General features: G+C 62.2%; 1 protein-coding gene across 5 annotated transcripts; it reads left to right on the top strand.

Moving 5' to 3' along the window:
* The first annotated feature begins 563 nt into the window (after positions 1–563).
* SLC4A3 (solute carrier family 4 member 3) lies at positions 564–17429 on the top strand. 5 transcript variants are annotated; one of them, XM_066345010.1, is made up of 23 exons: positions 564–657; positions 1462–1605; positions 1920–2085; positions 4076–4350; positions 4467–4582; positions 4988–5187; positions 6747–6895; positions 7011–7191; positions 7598–7733; positions 7993–8176; positions 8599–8698; positions 9204–9388; positions 10446–10671; positions 10925–11143; positions 11519–11667; positions 11858–12052; positions 12513–12731; positions 14162–14251; positions 14777–14943; positions 15388–15641; positions 15960–16129; positions 16300–16473; positions 17113–17429. In XM_066345010.1, the coding sequence occupies exons 2-23, from the start codon at positions 1555–1557 to the stop codon at positions 17188–17190; spliced, it is 3684 nt and encodes a 1227-aa protein (XP_066201107.1). In that variant the 5' UTR covers positions 564–657; positions 1462–1554; the 3' UTR covers positions 17191–17429. The 5 variants fall into 5 exon arrangements, with proteins under 5 accessions (XP_066201107.1, XP_066201108.1, XP_066201106.1 ...); XM_066345011.1 differs by lacking the exon at positions 564–657 and adding an exon at positions 1022–1039; XM_066345009.1 differs by lacking the exon at positions 564–657 and adding an exon at positions 1153–1311.
* The last annotated feature ends 1044 nt before the right edge of the window (positions 17430–18473 follow it).

Below are 18473 nucleotides of genomic sequence, written 5' to 3' on the forward strand. Positions count from 1 at the left end.
TTCTGCTTATGCTGACTCCTACACTGGCCTCTTGTGTCACCTTCTTAGCACCTGTGAGACCAGGCGGCCAAGCTCATCCCTGTCAGTGAAACAGGTCTGCAGCCCTTCAATGGCTGTGACCTGGGCAGTCACCTTCTCTACACTGTGAATTGGCAGGCTAACAGGTGTCTCCGAAGCTCCCTTGTGGGAAGGCTGATATGGGTCTGGAGCATGCGGCTTTGGGCCTAAAGCAAAGTGGGTGTTCCAGGGACACTAGCCACCCTCCCCCAGTCTCCCTGTGCAACTGTAGTAGAAAAATGTTCCTTTGGGTTGAGCTGAGACCCAGCCGAGGGCAGGGATTGAGAGGGTAAATGACATATCCAAGGTCACAGTGTTCAACTTTCTCCTCTCATAAGAGTACCATCCTGGCCAGGAGTGGGTTCCCTCTCCTGGGCCTGGCCAGTTCCACCTTCCTGGCCATCAGCTCCACCCCCATTTCTCCCCTGACATCCTCTTCTGTGTTCCTAAGGATTCAGGGACGTGGCCTCAAGGCATATTGGAAGAGGAGCTGTGACCTCCGGGAGCGGGAGACCCGGGAGAGGATTTATGGAAACAGCTACAGAATCTCAGAGCCATGGAACTTGGGAACACTCTTACTCCAGGCCCTGCTGGCTACAGGTGGGGAAACGGAGGCTGGGGCTGGGGCGGAGGGAGTGGGGAGCGCTAATGTACCAAGGTCAATGTGGGGCGGTGCCTGGCGACAGAAGCCAGGTATATGGGGCTATATTGGGACTGAAGGGGGAGGTGGTGGGTGCTTCCCTGTGCTGTGAACTCCGTTCTCAAGGTTGGAGGGGTCTTTGTCTGCGGAGGGGTCGCCTCTGGGGCTCTTGAGAGGAGGGCAGGCTAAAAGCAAGGTGGGGGAGGGAATCTGGGGATTGTGGGACAGGAGGGACGTGCCCCCACCCCCAGCATTGGGGGGGACACCAGGAGAAAGGGCTGGCGGGGTGCTGAGAGGGCTGCGGGCCGGTCTGCCGGGGGCGGCCACCGTGGCTGGGGCGGGGTGAGTCAACGCCCGCCTGCTTCCATTGTGCGGCCCTGCGGTGGGGGCGGCGGCGGCGGCGGCGGAGCCGCGGAGCCGAGCGGCGAGGAGGTGGAGCCGCGGGCTGTGGGCTCCGGCGCCTGCGTCTGCCCGGCCGGCCCGGCTCGCCTCCGCTGCCCGCTGCGGGCGCCCCCGGCCGCCCGGCCCTGCGCGGTGACAGGCCCCGGAGCGAGAGCGGGAGGGAGATGGGGCGCGGAGGCCTGCCGGGGCCCCACACGCCCTGGAGCAGCGAGGTACCGCAGGGAGGGGCGGGGCGCCGCCGGCCCAGGGTGTCCCGGGCGTGGCAGGGCCTTGGTCGGGCGCTCGGGTGGGCGGAGGATCGGGCTCCGGGGATGGGGAGAGGATGGCCCAGCGAGGATCCTGACCCTGCCTTCCTCCCCAAGGGCTCCCCACTAGGTCTCCGCAGCGCCCCCTTCTTCTCACCCGGGTCACGGGTGCCTCAGTGAGCAAAAGCCTCCCAAACCGCCTCGCCAGCCATGGCCAACGGAGTGATCCCGCCGCCCGGGGGCGCCTCCCCCCTACCGCAGGTGACTGACGTATGGGGCTGGGGGCTGAGGAAGGGGAGAGACCCCCCAGGAGGAGAGGGCTGCCCTCGGGCTGACCGTTGGACCCCCTAGGTCTAGGGTGGAGCTGGGCTAGGTGGTATGAAGAAAGAGGGGGTCTTTCGGTATTTTTCAGGTCTGTTGGCCCATCTCCCCAAGCTGGGAGCCTGGGCCCTGGAAGAAGGGGTGGAAGATGGAGACTGCTGGACTCCCAGGCATCCACCTTTGGGCTTGGAGTTGGGGCGGGTGTGGGGCAGCCATGGGTCCAGGTTCCTTAGGAGAGCTCTCTGAGCCTGCAGGTCCGGGTGCCCTTGGAGGAGCCCCCTCTGAGTCCAGACATGGAGGAGGAGGATGATGACTTGGGCAAGACCTTGGCTGTGAGCAGGTTTGGGGATCTCATCAGCAAGCCCCCAGCCTGGGACCCCGAGAAGCCCAGTCGCAGCTACAGCGAGCGGGACTTTGAGTGTGGGTAGCCTGGGGACCCCTGCTGTGGCTGCCCTCACCACCATCACCTTCATTGCCACCATCACCGTGCTCACCACTGGCTTGGTCACCCAGTGCCATCTTGTGCTGGATGCTGTGCTGGACATTGTGCTGGGCCACCATGCCATGTTAAGTCATCCTGCCTCGCTCACCCATTGCCTGTCCACCTGCCAGGGAAGCCGGGTCTCAGTCGCAGGGGAGATGTAGGGAATGGGCCTGAGGCCTCCCTAGTGACCTTCATCTTCCTCAAGGCTCTGCCATACCCTTAGCCCTCCCCCACCTCTCCCCCCACCTCTCCCCCCACCTCTCCCCCACCTCTCCCCACCTCCCTCCCACCTCTCCCCCACCTCTCCCCACCTTTCCCCCACCTCTCCCCCACCTCTCCCCACCTTTCCCCCACCTCTCCCCCACCTCTCCCCCCACCTCTCCCCTCACCTCTCCCCCCACCTCTCCCCTCACCTCTCCCCCCACCTCTCCCCCACCTCTCCCCCACCTCTCCCCCACCTCTTCCCTCACCTCTCCCCCACCTCTCCGCACCTCTCCCCTCACCTCTCCCCACCTCTCCCCCCACTTCTTCCCCCATCTCTCCCCTACCTCTCCTCCCACCTCTCCGCACCTCTCCCCTCACCTCTCCCCACCTCTCCCCCACCTCTCCCCCACCTCTCCCCCCACTTCTTCCCCCATCTCTCCCCTACCTCTCCTCCCACCTCTCCGCACCTCTCCCCTCACCTCTCCCCACCTCTCCCCCACCTCTCCCCCACCTCTCCCCCCACTTCTTCCCCCATCTCTCCCCTCCCTCTCCTCCCACCTCTCCGCACCTCTCCCCCACCTCTCCCCACCTCTCCCCACCTCTCCCCTCACCTCTCCCCACCTCTCCCCACCTCTCCCCTCACCTCTCCCCCTACCTCTCCCCCCACCTCTCCTACCTCTCCCCTCACCTCTCCCCTCACCTCTCCCCCCACCTCTCCCCTACCTCTCCCCTCCCCTCTCCCTCCCCTCTCCCCCCACCTCTCCCCCACTTCTCCCCCCACCTCTCCCCCACTTCTCCCCCCACCTCTCCCCTACCTCTTTCCTACTTCTCCTCCCCTCTCCCCTCACCTCTCCCCCCACCTCTCCCCTACCTCTCCCCTCCCCTCTCCCTCACCTCTCCCCCCACCTCTCCCCCCACCTCTCCCCTACCTCTCCCCTCCCCTCTCCCCTCACCTCTCCCCCCACTTCTCCCCTCACCTCTCCTCCCCTCTCCCCCCACCTCTCCCCCCACCTCTCCCCCTACCTCTTTCCTACCTCTCCTCCCCTCTCCCTCACCTCTCCCCCCACCTCTCCCCTCACCTCTCCCCCACCTCTCCCCCTACCTCTTTCCTACCTCTCCTCCCCTCTCCCTCACCTCTCCCCTCACCTCTCTCCTACCTCTCCCCTCACTTCTCCCCCCACCTCTCCCCCTACCTCTTTCCTACCTCTCCTCCCCTCTCCCTCACCTCTCCCCTCACCTCTCTCCTACCTCTCCCCTCACTTCTCCCCCCACCTCTCCCCCTACCTCTTTCCTACCTCTCCTCCCCTCTCCCTCACCTCTCCCCTCACCTCTCTCCTACCTCTCCCCTCACTTCTCCCCCCACCTCTCCCCTCACCTCTCTCCTACCTCTCTCCTCACCTCTCCCCCCACCTCTCCCCCACCTCTCCCCCACCTCTCCCCCCTCAGCTCTCTGACTGCTTCCCCTTCTTTGCTGTATTATGTCCTCCTGTTCCCCCACCCACTCTTTCATGACTCTCCCTCTCCATTATTCCAGTTCCCCCACTCCACCAGGCCTCACCAATGACAGGACAGGGACACAGGTGTTAGGGGCAGCCTGGCTCTGGCAGAAGGACTAGGGTGCCCTTGTTTAAGGCCTTGAACTAGAATAAGGTGTGTCTCCCTTGGGTGGTATGGGGGCCCCTACTGCTACAGGGGCCCCAACTGGCTCTCCTGCACCCCCAGTTCACCGGCACACATCCCACCACACCCACCACCCGCTCTCGGTGCGCCTGCCTCCATCCCACAAGCTGCGGCGACTGCCCCCCACCTCTGCCCGGCAAACCAGGAGGAAGAAGAAGGAAAAAACTTCTGCTGCCCCCTCGGAGGGGACCCCTCCCATCCAGGAGGAGGGGGGAGTTGGCATGGAGGAGGAAGAGGAGGAGGAGGAGGAAGAGGAAGGGGAATCTGAGGCAGAGCCTGTGGAGCCCCCGCCCTCAGGGTCCCCACAGAAAGCGAAGGTAAGGGTCTGCCCTGAAGGAGGGCTGGCTGCTCAGGGGGGAGGGCAGAGGGAGGCCTGGGCCAGCCTGTGGCTGCGTCGGGCCAGGGGCTCAAGATATGTCTGGCTTGTCCACAGTTCTCCATTGGAAGTGACGAGGATGACAGTCCCAGCCTGCTCGGAAGGGCTGCCTTCACCAAGCCCCTGTCCTCAGGGGTCCCTCGTTCTGACAAAAGCCCCCAGCACTCTGTCAGGTACTGGCCTCCAGCCCAGGGGAGGTCCTAGGCTCCTTCCTGATCCGGGGAGTTTGTTCACCTCTGTCCCCAGGGCAGACGGGGAGAGGGGGGAGGGGTGCGAGGGGGGGTGCCCGGGGAAGGTGCCCCTCCCTGTCCACATGGTGGGCAAGGAGGCAGATCAAAGGGCCGGAAGGGAAAGTGTTTTCCAGGAGAGAAGGAGGCCGGGGATCAAGAGGAAGGGGGGCCAGTGTGATGGGGCCAGGAAGGTAGTAGTGAGCTTTCTACTGTGCCAGGAGGAGCCTGTGTCTAGTGCCCAGGGGGCCACTCTAGGCCTTCCCAAGCTGGAGGCAAAGGAACCCCCTAACCTGGTCCATCTCCACTGCGGTTCCCTATCAAGTCCAAGGCCGCCTGTTGCCTCCCCAGCTCCGCCAGCCCCCGAGCCCAGGCCTCCCGGGTCGCTGGAGAGAAGAGCCGGCCCTGGAGCCCGTCAGCCAGCTATGACCTGCGGGAGCGGCTGTGCCCAGGCAGTGCCCTGGGCAGCCTGGGAGGCCCAGAGCAGCGGGTGCCCACTGATGAGGCGGAGGCCCAGATGTTGGGCTCCGCGGACCTGGACGACATGAAGAGTGAGTGACACCCTGTGCCGGCCCCCTCAGCCCACTCCCGTGAGCGCTGAGCCTGTGAGGGACCTTGGGGAGGCTCTGTGTTTTCCCCACCCCGGGGCTCAGCCCCCCTTTTTAATATCCCTGTCTGCTGCAAAGTGGTCCGTGACGGGGAGCTCACTCCCTAACCAAGCCAGAGCTCACTACCTCTGAGCTCTAGTTTCCAGAGCTGAGGTTTCCCTTTATGACACCTCTGCCCTTCCATCCTGATTCTGTCCTGTGAGTCAGCCCCAGAATAAGGCAGCCCCCTGGCCACGTGATATTTGAAGATATCATTATATTTCCCGCTTCTTCTCAGGGCAGACTCCTCTTACCCTTAGCCAGCCCCCCGGGTCTGAGCTACCCTGTCAGGCCCTGCTTCTCCCGTATCAGGGGCCCGCCCCGTCACCCCGACCCCCCACCCTTGGCGGGCCTGGCTGTGATCTCGGCACATTCTTTCCGTCTTATCAGGCCTGGTTTCTGTGCCACCTGTCAGCACCCACAGGGCTCTGTGCCCAGGCCAGAGGCATTACAGACCCGCCTGCCTGCCTCTCAGAACCCGTGTGTGGGTGGGGGCGGGGAGGAGGGCTTTGAGCTGAATACGTCATGGAATGTTGCCAGAGCCTGAGGACAGGGACAGGAACAATCCGATGGCAGGAGCAGTGGTGGCGGCGGGGTGGGCGGGTCAGGGGGAGGGCGTGTTTACAGATCCAGGTTGGGGCTGAGAGCGGCCTGGAGTGGTCCGGAGACCTAGGGAGCTGGGATCTAGAGACCCGGTTGTCTCCAGCTCTGGTTGTACAGACCAGTGCCGTCTGGGCTCCCATCTCTCAGCAGAGCCGTGGCTCTGGGCTGGAGCAGGGGCTGAGGCCTTGGCCACTGTCCGGGGAATGGCGAGCCAGCTGCGGGGGGTCACAGAGCCCGATGGGGTGCTGAGCCCCGGGCCTAGGGATGCCGAGGGCTGGGGTTCCGGGGTGGCTCCAGCTCTGGGCCATCGGGACTTGCTGGCCTCAGAGGACTTAGAGATGTTTGTGCTGGACCCTGAGGACTGTGACCTGTGGGAGTCTACCAGGGACCAGCTGAGCCCCATGGCAGGGGGACCAGCTTGTGAGTAAATGGGCTGTTGGCCTGGAAGGGGGGGGAGGAAGGGAGAGAGAACCTGCTTGACTCTGCCTGGATGTGTCCCCACGGGGTTAGATGTGGGAGCAGAGAGAGGGCTCGGGGAAGGTGCTGGGGGCTTGGGTCCTGGCGACTCAATGTGGGTCGTGGCACTCCAGAGTGAGAGGCAGTGGCCATGGCAGGGCCTGTGGACTGACTTTCTGTGGCTTGGTTAGTGCTCCCCTGTGTGACTTTGAGCTAGTCCTTCTTCCTCTCTGGGCCTCGGTCTCCTTATCTATGAAATAGGTACATTGAACAAGGTGGTCACACTGGCTGGCCCCTGGGTGACTGGCTGGGCAGAGCAGGGGGCTGGAGGGGCTGCTCATGACCCCATGACCCCAAGGCCCCAAGCTAGACCCCCGGGACTGCCAAGCCCACCTTCACCACAGGTCACCGGCTGGAGGACAACCCTGGCGTGCGGCGGCACCTGGTGAAGAAGCCGTCTCGGACCCAGGGCGGGAGGGGCAGCCCCGGCGGCGTGGCCCCCATCCTGCGCAGGAAGAAGAAGAAGCAGCAGCTAGACCGGCGGCCTCACGAGGTAGAGGACCTGGGAGCGTGAGCCTGTAGCTTCCTCTTGCCCTTGTTCCCCGGAGACTCACTTGCCCCTGCCCTGTCACCGTGTCCCACCCGGTGGCCCCTGGCTCCCACCCCAGGTGTTTGTGGAGCTGAACGAGCTGATGCTGGACCGCAGCCAGGAGCCCCACTGGCGGGAGACGGCGCGCTGGATCAAGTTCGAGGAGGACGTGGAGGAGGAGACAGAGCGCTGGGGGAAGCCCCACGTGGCTTCGCTCTCCTTCCGCAGCCTGCTGGACCTTAGGAGGACCCTCGCCCACGGTAGGGACCCTGCGGGCTGGCCCAGGGCTGCATGCCCTCTTCAAAGACTGCGGAGCCTGTGCCAGGCTGCCCAGCTCCTGGGGACTACTCCCTGGAGTCCTAGGCCCAAGCGAGGTCCGGCTGCCGCTTTTGGGATGTGGAGACCAAGTGCTCGCGGAGCTGTAAGCTCTGAGGGGCAGGGCTGGACCCCTGGTGCCTGGCACTGGGGCACAGTAGACATCAGTCTACGTGCAAGAAACCAACAAATGACTTCCCTCCCTGGGCTGTGGCCACGTGGAATTGTGTATCTGCCTGCGTGCACGTGTGTTTGGCTCTCCCAGCACGTGTGCCCTGGGGAGAAGGCAGCTGGGGGCTGGTTCCTTCCTATCCGATGGGACCATGACCCCTCCTCTGACTGTGCCCCCAGGAGCTGCCCTCCTGGACCTAGAGCAGACCACGCTGCCGGGCATCGCACACCTCGTGGTGGAGACCATGATTGTGTCTGACCAGATCCGGCCGGAGGACAGGGCCAGCGTCCTGCGCACCCTGCTGCTGAAGCACAGGTTCCAGGGTGGGGTGCCCGAGACGGGGCTCTCGTGTGCAAAGACCCTCTTGTGTGGCTTTTCCAGCCTCGGCTCGAGTACCCAAGGGACGGGGAGGTCATTCCTGACTCATCTTTGGACAGCACCAGCCATTAGGAAGTTCTTTCTTGCACTAAGGCAGAGGGACAGAGACCTTGACCTTCCACTTCTCCCTTCCTCCTGACTCAGCCCATCAAAGCCTCCCCTCCTAACCTGCCTTGCCCCTCTGCCCATTCTCCAGCCACCCCAACGATGACAAGGACAGTGGCTTCTTTCCCCGAAACACGTCCAGCTCCAGCATGAACTCGGTCCTGGGGAATCACCACCCCACTCCCAGTCACGGCCCTGACGGGGCGGTGCCGACCATGGCCGATGAGCCCGGGGAACCAGCCCCACTCTGGCCTCATGACCCGGATGCCAAGGAGGTCAGTCGCCTTACTCTGACCTGGCTTGGGGGACTGAGAGGGCTTCCAGTTTCAGTGCAGCCCAGTGACGCTTCGTTGAGTGGGTCAGGCCGGTGGGCTGCCTGGCCCCAGACTAGGCCTGAGGGCGCATCTATAGGGCACATGCCCCAGGAGCCCCTACTCGGGAGAAACAGGAGGTTTCAGTGGGAGCCGCTTAAGCAAGAGAAGGCTGAGGTGGTTGTGGGGGCTGGGAGGAGGGGTCCAGACCCTGGCTGGGCCTCCTTCTGGTGTGAGGTGCATCATCAACAGTCCCTCCCCTGGCTGGGCGGGATAAAGCAGATCCGGGGGCTGGAGGGCGGAGTCCAGGGCTGGACCAAGGGAAGGGAGGGCCTGCCATGGCCTCGGGTCTGGGTCCCAGCCCTATTCCAGTTCTGCGTCCTCAGAAGCCCCTCCACTTGCCCGGAGGAGACAGCCACCGGGGGAAAAGCCTGAAGCTACTGGAGAAGATCCCCGAGGATGCTGAGGCTACGGTGGTGCTCGTGGGTAAGGAAGGACAGGTGCGGGGCTCCGGGCACAGGACGCTGGGGGCGGGGCACAGGGCGCTGGGGGCGGGGCACGGGGCACAAGGGGGAGGGCACAGGGCACGGGTGGGGGGGGGCCGTGCTCCGCTTGTCTATTGAGCTCTGGCCCACGGGCTGCCTCGTCCATCCCCACTCTGGCCCCCATCTGCCCCTCCCTGCCTCTACTTGCCCCTCCCAACCTGTCTTGTCTCCAGCCCTATCTTCCCCAGTCCTCTGCCTGCTTCCCTTCCAGTTTTTGGACAACTGCTTGTCTGTAGAGCACCTTTATGAGAATTAGTAAAAGGCGCCCCTTCCTTACGACCCTTTATTTCCACCTGTTGGTAAATTGTGATAACTACACAGACATGTCAGTGAGTAAGTCTCCTTTAGAATGGGGCCTCCTTGTGCAGTGCACAACCTGCCCCGCTGGACACAGCGGCCTTGCCCGCTCGCCGAGCCCAGCGCCCTACGCCTCCCTCTCCCCACAGGCTGCGTGCCTTTCTTGGAGCAGCCAGCAGCGGCCTTCGTGCGGCTGAATGAGGCCGTCCTCTTGGAGTCTGTGCTTGAGGTCCCCGTGCCGGTTCGCTTCCTTTTCGTGATGCTTGGGCCAAACCAGAGGAGCACTGACTATCATGAGCTTGGGCGTTCCATTGCCACCCTCATGTCTGATAAGGTTGGTCCTGCAGCCCCCGGGCTGGGCATTCCAGGCCTGTCCCCCTGGGCCCTCTGTGTCCCCTGTTCCTCCGTGTCCCCTTCCCTCCGTGTCCCCTGTCCCTCCGTGTCCCCTGTCCCTCTGTGTCCCCTGTCCCTCTCACTGCCCTCAGGGTACCCATGGGTGCAAGGGTGCTAGAGGCCCTCCTGGGTGGCGGCAGTGCTTTGGAGTGGTAGAGAGGGCTGTTGGCCGAGGGCAGAAAAGGGAGCCTCCCACAGCGGGTGCTGTGGGGGGGGGGGGGAGGGGGAAGCAGGGGAGAAGCAGCCCAGACCTCCAGGTTTTGGATGTGACGTGAGACCTGAATGGGCTGGATATGTTGGTTTTTGCTGTGGCTTCTTTTGGGTTTTGATAGGAGAGTGATGTTTGAAATACTTACCAACCTGCCTGATGGTGGCGCAGTGGATAGAGCGTCGGACTGGAATGCTGAGGGCCCAGGTTCGAGACCCCGAGGTTGCCAGCTTGAGCGCGGGCTCATCTGGTTTGAGCAAAGCTCACCAGCTTGAGCCCAAGGTTGCTGGCTCGAGCAAGGGGTTACTCGTTCTGCTGTAGCCCCATGGTCAAGGCACATATGAGAAAGCAATCAATGAACATCTAAGGTGTCGCAACAAAAAACTAATGATTGATGCTTCTCATCTCTCTCCATTCCTGTCTGTCTGTCCCTACCTATCCCTCTCTGACTCTGTCTCTGTTAAAAAAAAACAAAAATACTTACCAACCTACAGGACATGGGCACTCTCCGATCAGAAGGGTCCCGGAGGCCCCTGCAGTGCCTGGTGTTGCCCCTGGTAGTGGTTGCATTGTGGAAAAGTCTGGAGGCTCCCACAGGAATAGAGGGCACTTGGAGGGGACAGTGTTCAGGGCTGTGGCTGCTTGCTGGCCAGCAGGACCCGTGAGTGAGTCAGAATTTTGACAGCTGGGCTGGGCCCGTGTACGTGGCCGAATGTTCTGACACCCCTTCCCCGAAGCCCCCGCCCGGGGGCTCTCTCGGTCGGCTCAGTCCCTGCTTTCCTGCCTCCAGCTGTTTCACGAGGCCGCCTACCAGGCCGATGACCGGCAGGACCTCCTGAACGCCATCAGCGAGTTCCTGGACGGCAGCATCGTGATCCCCCCGTCCGAGGTGGAGGGCCGGGACCTGCTGCGCTCCGTGGCCGCCTTCCAGCGCGAGCTGCTGAAGAAGCGGCGAGAGCGCGAGCAGACCAAAGTCGAGATGACCACTCAGGGAGGCTACGTGGCTCCTGGGAAAGGTCAGACTCTTTGGGGTCCTGGAACTCCCCCCTTTGTTTCCCCCTCTCCCCCCCTTTCTTTCCCCCTCTCTTCCCCCCCTTTTCCCCCCTCTCTTCCCCCCTAGCTTCTAAGGCTATGACCCCAGCTCCGTCCTGACTCCCGGAGTCCTTACGCAGCTCCCAGTCCCTTGCCCCAGGGGCCAGGCTGGGAAGGATTGAGGGTCTCCAAGCAGGGGGGGAGTGGTCTGTGTTCCAGCAGCCCCTTGTTCCCCAGAGCTGTTGGTGGAATTGGGGGGCTCTGAGGCGACCCCTGAAGATGACCCCCTGCAGCGGACTGGCTTGGTGTTTGGGGGGCTTGTCCGGGACGTGAAGCGCCGGTACCCGCACTACCCCAGCGACCTGCGCGATGCTCTGCACTCCCAGTGCGTGGCCGCCGTGCTCTTTATCTACTTCGCTGCCCTCAGCCCTGCCATTACCTTCGGGGGGCTGCTAGGTGAGGGGGCGGGGGGCACAGGCAAGGGGGCTCAGTGTCGCCTGCAAGGTTCCTGGGTCAGGGTGTCCCAGTGGCCTCTTTAGGGGCTTACAGGCGAGCGGTGGTAGTCTTCAGTGCGACCAGCCTGAGCCGCTGGGTCAGGAGATTCCCAGGACCACTTTTGGGGGAGTATACAGTGAGAAGAGGTGGAGGTCCCATGATCACATTGGGGGACAGGTGGTGAGGGGCAGGAGGTATGGGGTTAGTGAGGGGGCCCTATGCATCACTCTGGGGAGCTGCTCCGTTCTTGTTGGGTCTCCTGGTTAGGGTAAGCTAGATAAGAGGGGGCAGGTAGCGCCAGGCCGGAGCCATCCCGCTGACCCTTGCCCTCCCCAGGGGAGAAGACCGAAGGGCTGATGGGCGTGTCTGAGCTGATTGTGTCCACGGCTGTGCTTGGAGTCCTCTTTTCTCTGCTGGGGGCCCAGCCCCTGCTTGTGGTTGGCTTCTCAGGGCCACTACTGGTCTTTGAAGAAGCCTTCTTCAAGGTGACAGCCCTTTCCCGCTCCTCCCCAGGGATCACCTGCCCCTCCCTGGTCCCTCAGCCCAGGTGATAGGTCCTTGCTCTCTCTCCCGCCTCCCCCTTGGAGTTAACTGCCTCCCCACTCCTCATCCCACGGGACCCTGATGTCCAGGGCAGACAGCTGTGGGTAACCACCCTCCCCTCCTGGCTGCCAGTTCTGCCAATCCCAGGACCTGGAGTACCTCACCGGCCGGGTGTGGGTTGGCCTCTGGCTGGTGGTCTTTGTCGTGGCTCTGGTGGCCGCGGAGGGCAGCTTCCTGGTCCGCTACATCTCGCCTTTCACCCAGGAGATCTTCGCCTTCCTCATCTCGCTCATTTTCATCTACGAGACCTTCCACAAGCTCTACAAGGTGGCGGGCCACAGAGGTCCTGGGGGCGGGCAGGTGCAGGTGGCGGTGGGCAGGGCCCCGGGAGAAGAGTGTGGGAGGGGTGGCATGGAGCATTGGGGCAGCGGGCTCGAGGAGGGGACTCTGTGGGGTGTGGGCAGGGGGGTCCAGGATACCCTGGTTTAGGTCTGAGCCTAAGGGGAAGGAATCAAACCCATAGGGTTGGTCAGAACTCCAGGATTCACCTGCACAGGTATGGTCCCTGTCAGTACTGTGGGGCTGTGTGTCCTTGGATCACCTTTCGTAGAGGAGTGTGTGTGTGTGTGTGTGTGTGTGTGTGTGTGAGATGTAGTTGGACGTCCTGTGCTGCTGTTGTCTGGTCAAGCAGGTGAGGGGCCAGCCTTTTCCCTTGCAGGTGTATGGTGATGATGAACTCAGGGTTACCTGTCCAGGTGAGCACTGGGCAACCTTGTAACCCACACAGGTGTTCACAGAGCACCCACTGCTGCCCTCCTACCCCCCGGAGGGGGCATTGGAGGCTAGGCTGGACCTGAACGGGAGTGCTCTGACCCCCACCGAGGGGCCGCCAGGCCCGAGGAACCAGCCCAACACGGCTCTGCTGTCCCTCATCCTCATGCTTGGGACCTTCCTCATCGCCTTTTTCCTGCGCAAGTTCAGGAACAGCCGCTTCCTGGGGGGCAAGGTGTGTGGCTGCCCGGAGGGGACCTGTGGAGCCCCTGTGGGACTCCTCTCGTCCCTGCTGTCACTGTCAGCTCCACTCCAGAGCAGGGCTGCCCCCTTCTCCTGGGCAGTCCCTGGGCCTAAAGCAAATCTGTGTAGCCCCCCCCCCCCAAAGCCTCAAGAGAAGTGTAATCAGAAGAGGTTCGCCTGCCTGGGCTGGCTGGCACTCACGGGGTTTAAAGGGACAGGTTGGGGAGCTTCCCGACCAGCGTGGACCCAGGAGGGGTTGGGGTCAGCAGCCCGTGCTCGTCTCCCCCTCACCTCTGTCTCTGCTCGTCTCCCCCTCACCTCTGTCTCTGCTCGTCTCCCCCCTCACCTCTGTCTCCGCTCGTCTCCCCCTCACCTCTGTCTCCACTCTCCTCCCCCCTCACCTCTGTCTCTGCTCGTCTCCCCCCTCACCTCTGTCTCCGCTCTCCTCCCCCTTCACCTCTGTCTCTGCTCGTCTCCCCCCTCACCTCTCTCTCCGCTCTCCTCCCCCTTCACCTCTGTCTCCGCTCTCCTCCCCCTCACCTCTGTCTCCGCTCTCCTCCCCCTTCACCTCTGTCTCCGCTCTCCTCCCCCTCACCTCTGTCTCCGCTCGTCTCCGCCCTCATCTCTGTCTCGGCTCGTCTCCCCCTCACCTCCGTCCCCGCTCTCCTCCCCCCTCACCTCCGTCCCCGCTCTCCTCCCCCCTCACCTCTGTCTCTGCTCTCCTCCCCCCTCACCTCTGTCTCCGCTCTCCTCCCCCCTCACCTCTGTCTCTGCTCGTCTCCCCCCTCACCTCTGTCTCCGCTCGTCTCCCCCCTCACCTCTGTCTCCGCTCTCCTCCCCCCTCACCTCTGTCTCTGCTCGTCTCCCCCCTCACCTCTGTCTCCGCTCGTCTCCCCCCTCACCTCTGTCTCCGCTCTCCTCCCCCCTCACCTCTGTCTCTGCTCGTCTCCCCCCTCACCTCTGTCTCCGCTCGTCTCCCCCCTCACCTCTGTCTCCGCTCGTCTCCCCCCTCACCTCTGTCTCCGCTCGTCTCCCCCTCACCTCTGTCTCCGCTCGTCTCCCCCCTCACCTCTGTCTCCGCTCGTCTCCCCCTCACCTCTGTCTCCGCTCGTCTCCCCCCTCACCTCTGTCTCCGCTCTCCTCCCCCTCACCTCTGTCTCCGCTCGTCTCCCCCCACCTCTGTCTCTGCTCTCCTCCCCCCTCACCTCTGTCTCTGCTCGTCTCCCCCTCACCTCTGTCTCCGCTCGTCTCCCCCCTCACCTCTGTCTCTGCTCGTCTCCCCCCTCACCTCTGTCTCTGCTCGTCTCCCCCTCACCTCTGTCTCTGCTCGTCTCCCCCCACCTCTGTCTCTGCTCGTCTCCCCCCTCACCTCTGTCTCTGCTCGTCTCCCCCTCACCTCTGTCCCCGCTCTCCTCCCCTCAGGCTCGCCGCATCATCGGGGATTTCGGCATTCCCATCTCCATTCTGGTGATGGTCCTGGTGGATTACTCCATCACGGACACCTACACTCAGGTGAGTGAGCCCCGACCCCCTCCGGCAGCTGGTTCTCACCCCAGGGCCTCGAGAGGCAGGCTTTGACATGTCCCCATTGCCCCGGAAGCCGAGATCAGGGCTGGAACCCATCTTTCCTAGTGGAGTGGCAGTGACCCGCTGGGGCCACACTGGGATGGGTGAGCGGGGGCTTCAGAAGTGGCCTGCTCAGGAGGCCACCCGGGGCTCTGAGGCCATGTGTGACCCTTAACGCATGACTCCTGGGAGAACTAGTATGGCGCTGGGGGCAGAAGGACAGGTGACATCGTGGTAGGTTTCCTGGCAGGTCTGGGGGTCTGGGAGAAGGTTTGTCATGTCTCTGCCCTATGCCGGACCCTTGAAAGCAGCTTTGGAGGATATAAAACTAGTTCGCCTGAACCTGTTCACACCCCAGTTCCCTGGAGTCCTGGTACTGGGGGCACACAGGTTGGTGGGAGCAGCGACTGCGTGGGTTCCTAGCATGAGGAGGCAGTGTCCCTGAGCCCTGTCTTCCTTCTGGCCGTGCAGAAGCTGACAGTGCCCACGGGGCTCTCCGTGACCTCCCCCCATAAGCGAACGTGGTTCATCCCACCTCTGGGCAGTGCCCGCCCTTTCCCGCCCTGGATGATGGTGGCAGCGGCTGTCCCCGCCCTTCTGGTCCTCATCCTGATCTTCATGGAGACACAGATCACGGCGTGAGAGGGCTGGGGACACTGGGCAGACGGCTAGAGAGTGATGGGGTCGGGGGCAAGGGGACAGGTTCCCTACGGTGCTGTGACATGCTATCTGCCTGGTGCCACCACTGCTGGCAGGGTGGCACTTGACAGTCCCCAGGAGACTCTGGCAGTTTGTTCTCTCACTAGTGATGCTCACATCCTCTTGTTTTGGTTCAACCACAATAACGTGGTGAGATCTGGCATCTGGCTTTTGTGGTGGTATAAACATCCACACTCGAGATTTGGCTTAAATCTGCTGCAATGTGGGAACTTGAATTTGGGAATGTGAAAGAGGAAGCTGGCAGGTCCTGGGAGAGCTCTTTTCTGTGTGTGCTTCTCCCACCACCGTCCCTGCAGTGTGTGCCGTGCCCGGCCCGGCCCGGCCACTGGCCCGCTCACCCCCTCTCCGTCCCCTCCCTGTAGACTCATTGTCAGCCAGAAGGCGCGGAGGCTGCTCAAAGGCTCTGGCTTCCACCTGGACCTGCTTCTGATCGGCTCCCTGGGGGGACTCTGTGGGCTGTTTGGGCTGCCCTGGCTCACGGCTGCCACCGTCCGCTCGGTCACCCACGTCAACGCACTGACTGTGATGCGCACCGCCATTGCACCTGGGGAGAAGCCCCAGATCCAGGAGGTGCGGGAGCAGAGGGTCACCGGCGTGCTCATCTCCAGCCTCGTGGGTGAGAGCGTCCGCCTTGCAAGGTCCTGGCCTCCTTGGACCCTGAGCCCTTAAATCAACTCTGTCTTCCCGGCTTGGCCCAGGTCCCTTCTGAATCTCCAAACGTGGCCTTCTAGCCCCTGCCCTGCCTGCCACCCCTGCTTCTTGACCCTCCTTGTGCCAGAGTCCTTTCCTGGTTCTCTATCTGTTCCATCTTCTCTCGTTCATGGTGATGAGGCTCCGCTGACCAGTTAGATGGCCCATGTCCCCTCCCCACCGGGCCCGTCTGCCCTCACAGGGCTGTCCCGGGGGTCAGGCAGGTCTGTGTCACCCTCTCCAGGCCTGTCCATCGTCATGGGGGCGGTGCTGCGCCAGATCCCATTGGCCGTGCTCTTCGGGATTTTCCTGTATATGGGGGTCACTTCACTGTCCGGTATCCAGCTGTCCCAGCGTCTGTTGCTCATCTTCATGCCAGCAAAGCACCATCCTGAGCAGCCCTATGTGACCAAGGTATGGACAGGAGGGACGGAGGTGGGGAGACAGGTGATGGCAAGGGGCTTGGAGGGGTCCCTGTGTTGGACACGGACAGGGTGACTATGAAGTTAAGGTGCGACCTGGGGAGCCAAGTCTCCAGGGCTGGGGGAGGGGGGGAGTGTGGTGAGAGCTGCCTCCCATTCCAGGTGAAGACATGGCGGATGCACCTGTTCACCTGCATCCAGCTGGGCTGCATCGCGCTGCTCTGGGTGGTCAAGTCCACGGCAGCCTCACTCGCCTTCCCCTTCCTGCTGCTGCTCACAGTGCCTCTGAGGCGTTGCCTTCTGCCCCGGGTTTTCCAGGACAGAGAGCTGCAGGCGGTAAGGATGGTACTCGGGGCAGGATAGGGTGGATGGGGCCTGGAATCGGGGAGACCTGGGTTCCAGCCCCTGCTGTGCTGCCTGTTAGTTGTGTGAGTGCATGCAAGTTACCTAGCCTGAAATTCTTACTTTCATCTATATAATGGGGCTAATAGTAGGCGCTCCCTTGTTGGGAGGCTTGAACGCTAGTCCAGGTAAGGCACTGAGGACGATGGTTCGGCGTGGAGTGAGCACAAGGCTGCAGACAGCTGTGCTGACTGTGCACAGAACCAAACGCGTAGCTGAGGGACGAGGAGGAGTGTGGTGGCGCTGAAATCCACCTGAGCCTTGTTTTTGTCACATAGAGGAAGGGACATCTTTTTTGTAAATGATCCATCTAATCACGGTGTACAGAGGTATACTGCAAGATCTAGGGGTGGTCTCAGGAAAGTCCTTCATATGTGGTATCTCTTATTATTATTGTGACTAGGTGTTGTCACTGGAGGGGTGGGTGACCTGAAGTTCTGGCCGAAGGGAAGGGCTTGCATCGGGGGTCACTGTCCCTGCAGACAGTGCGGGCTGCTGGCCGGGGCAGGAGCTGGGGAACTGCGGGGTGTGAGTCGGCTTCCCTGCCTCTGCCGACCTTCTGCTCCTCTGCAGCTGGACTCGGAAGATGCTGAACCAAACTTCGATGAGGACGGCCAGGACGAATACAACGAGCTGCACATGCCCGTGTGACCCTCCTACATGGTGCCCTTCAGAGACACCGACACCTTAGTGACTGACACCCGGGCTCGCTCAGAGCCCGCCCCAGGGCCAGCGGGCTCCTCACGACCCAGAGACATGCCTGGAACCATACTGACGCCACAGCCAAAGGAAGCCCCGGACCCTGCCGGAGGCTCTGATCTTGTCTCGCGCAGGCCCTTTCGCAGACCAGACCGGCACCGGCTTTGAGCTCATTATAACTACACCCCTTGTCTTGTGTCTGTCTCACTTTCTTGGTTCTGTATCTGGTTTCTCAGGTCCTATTTATCCATCTGGAATTGGAAGAATTGGAAGAATTCTGTTTTCAGGGTCATCAAAACCAGAGAAGAGGTTTGAGGCGAGGACAGAGTTCTTGAGGGGAAGGGAGAGAATCAAGACCACAGGAGGTCGGAGCTGGACCTTATCACCCTCCTTAGCCCCTTCCAAGTGCAGCTGAGGAGTGGGGAGGCTCAAGGCCTGGCTCAAGGTCACATGCCTTTCACCCTGCCCCTGTTTAGAAGGGCTGGGGTGGGGGGTGGGGTAGAGGAGAAGGCGACTGCTCTGTGTTAGCCACTAGGGAAATCAGAGCTTGCCCAGTGGCTGTGGAGCTACAGAGGGGAATGTGACATGTTTATCTTCTTTTTCTGATTCTTGGCATTCAGAGGAGCAGGGACAGTAGCCCAATCCCCTAGACGCCAGGGTGGTGCTGGACTTGGGGTCCCTGGACCATTTTAGATTCTCCCGGCTTAAAAGAGAAGCAGTTCTGGGATTCCTGAAGCCACTCCTTGTGCAACAGTCTGTTAAACCAGAAATAACCTGGGGGCCTTGAGGAGGGTGCAAACTGGGAGCCCTTTGCGTCACAGTTGCTGGGCAACCAGAGCGTGGTGGCGGTTGTCTCTGCGTTGCCCTCTGGTGGCCGCCCTCTTACACTACAGGCCCTACCACCTGGTGGATTCTCTGTGGTCAAAGATCCCATTCAAGCACGTTCAGATCCTCCTTGGAAGACACGGGAGGCAGAGAGGTTCCTTTGGGTTTCCCAGCCCTAGGCGGCTGTGAGCATCTAGAGCGGGGATTCCTCATCTCCATTAGCCATTTCCGCAGGAGCCAGCTTCTTTCTTATCCTCTTCCCAGTTTCCTCCCAGGTGTTCAAGCCAACAGCTACAGGGTCAGGAGAGAAGGGACAGATATCACTGGGAGGCTGTTGTGTCCGTAAGAAAGAGCTGCGCCCTTCCAGATGTTTCGGATTGTCACCCAGGTTTAAGCATTTCATTTCAGTC

This window comes from Saccopteryx leptura, chromosome 7 (genome assembly GCF_036850995.1).
Source record: "Saccopteryx leptura isolate mSacLep1 chromosome 7, mSacLep1_pri_phased_curated, whole genome shotgun sequence".
NCBI lineage: Eukaryota > Metazoa > Chordata > Mammalia > Chiroptera > Emballonuridae > Saccopteryx > Saccopteryx leptura.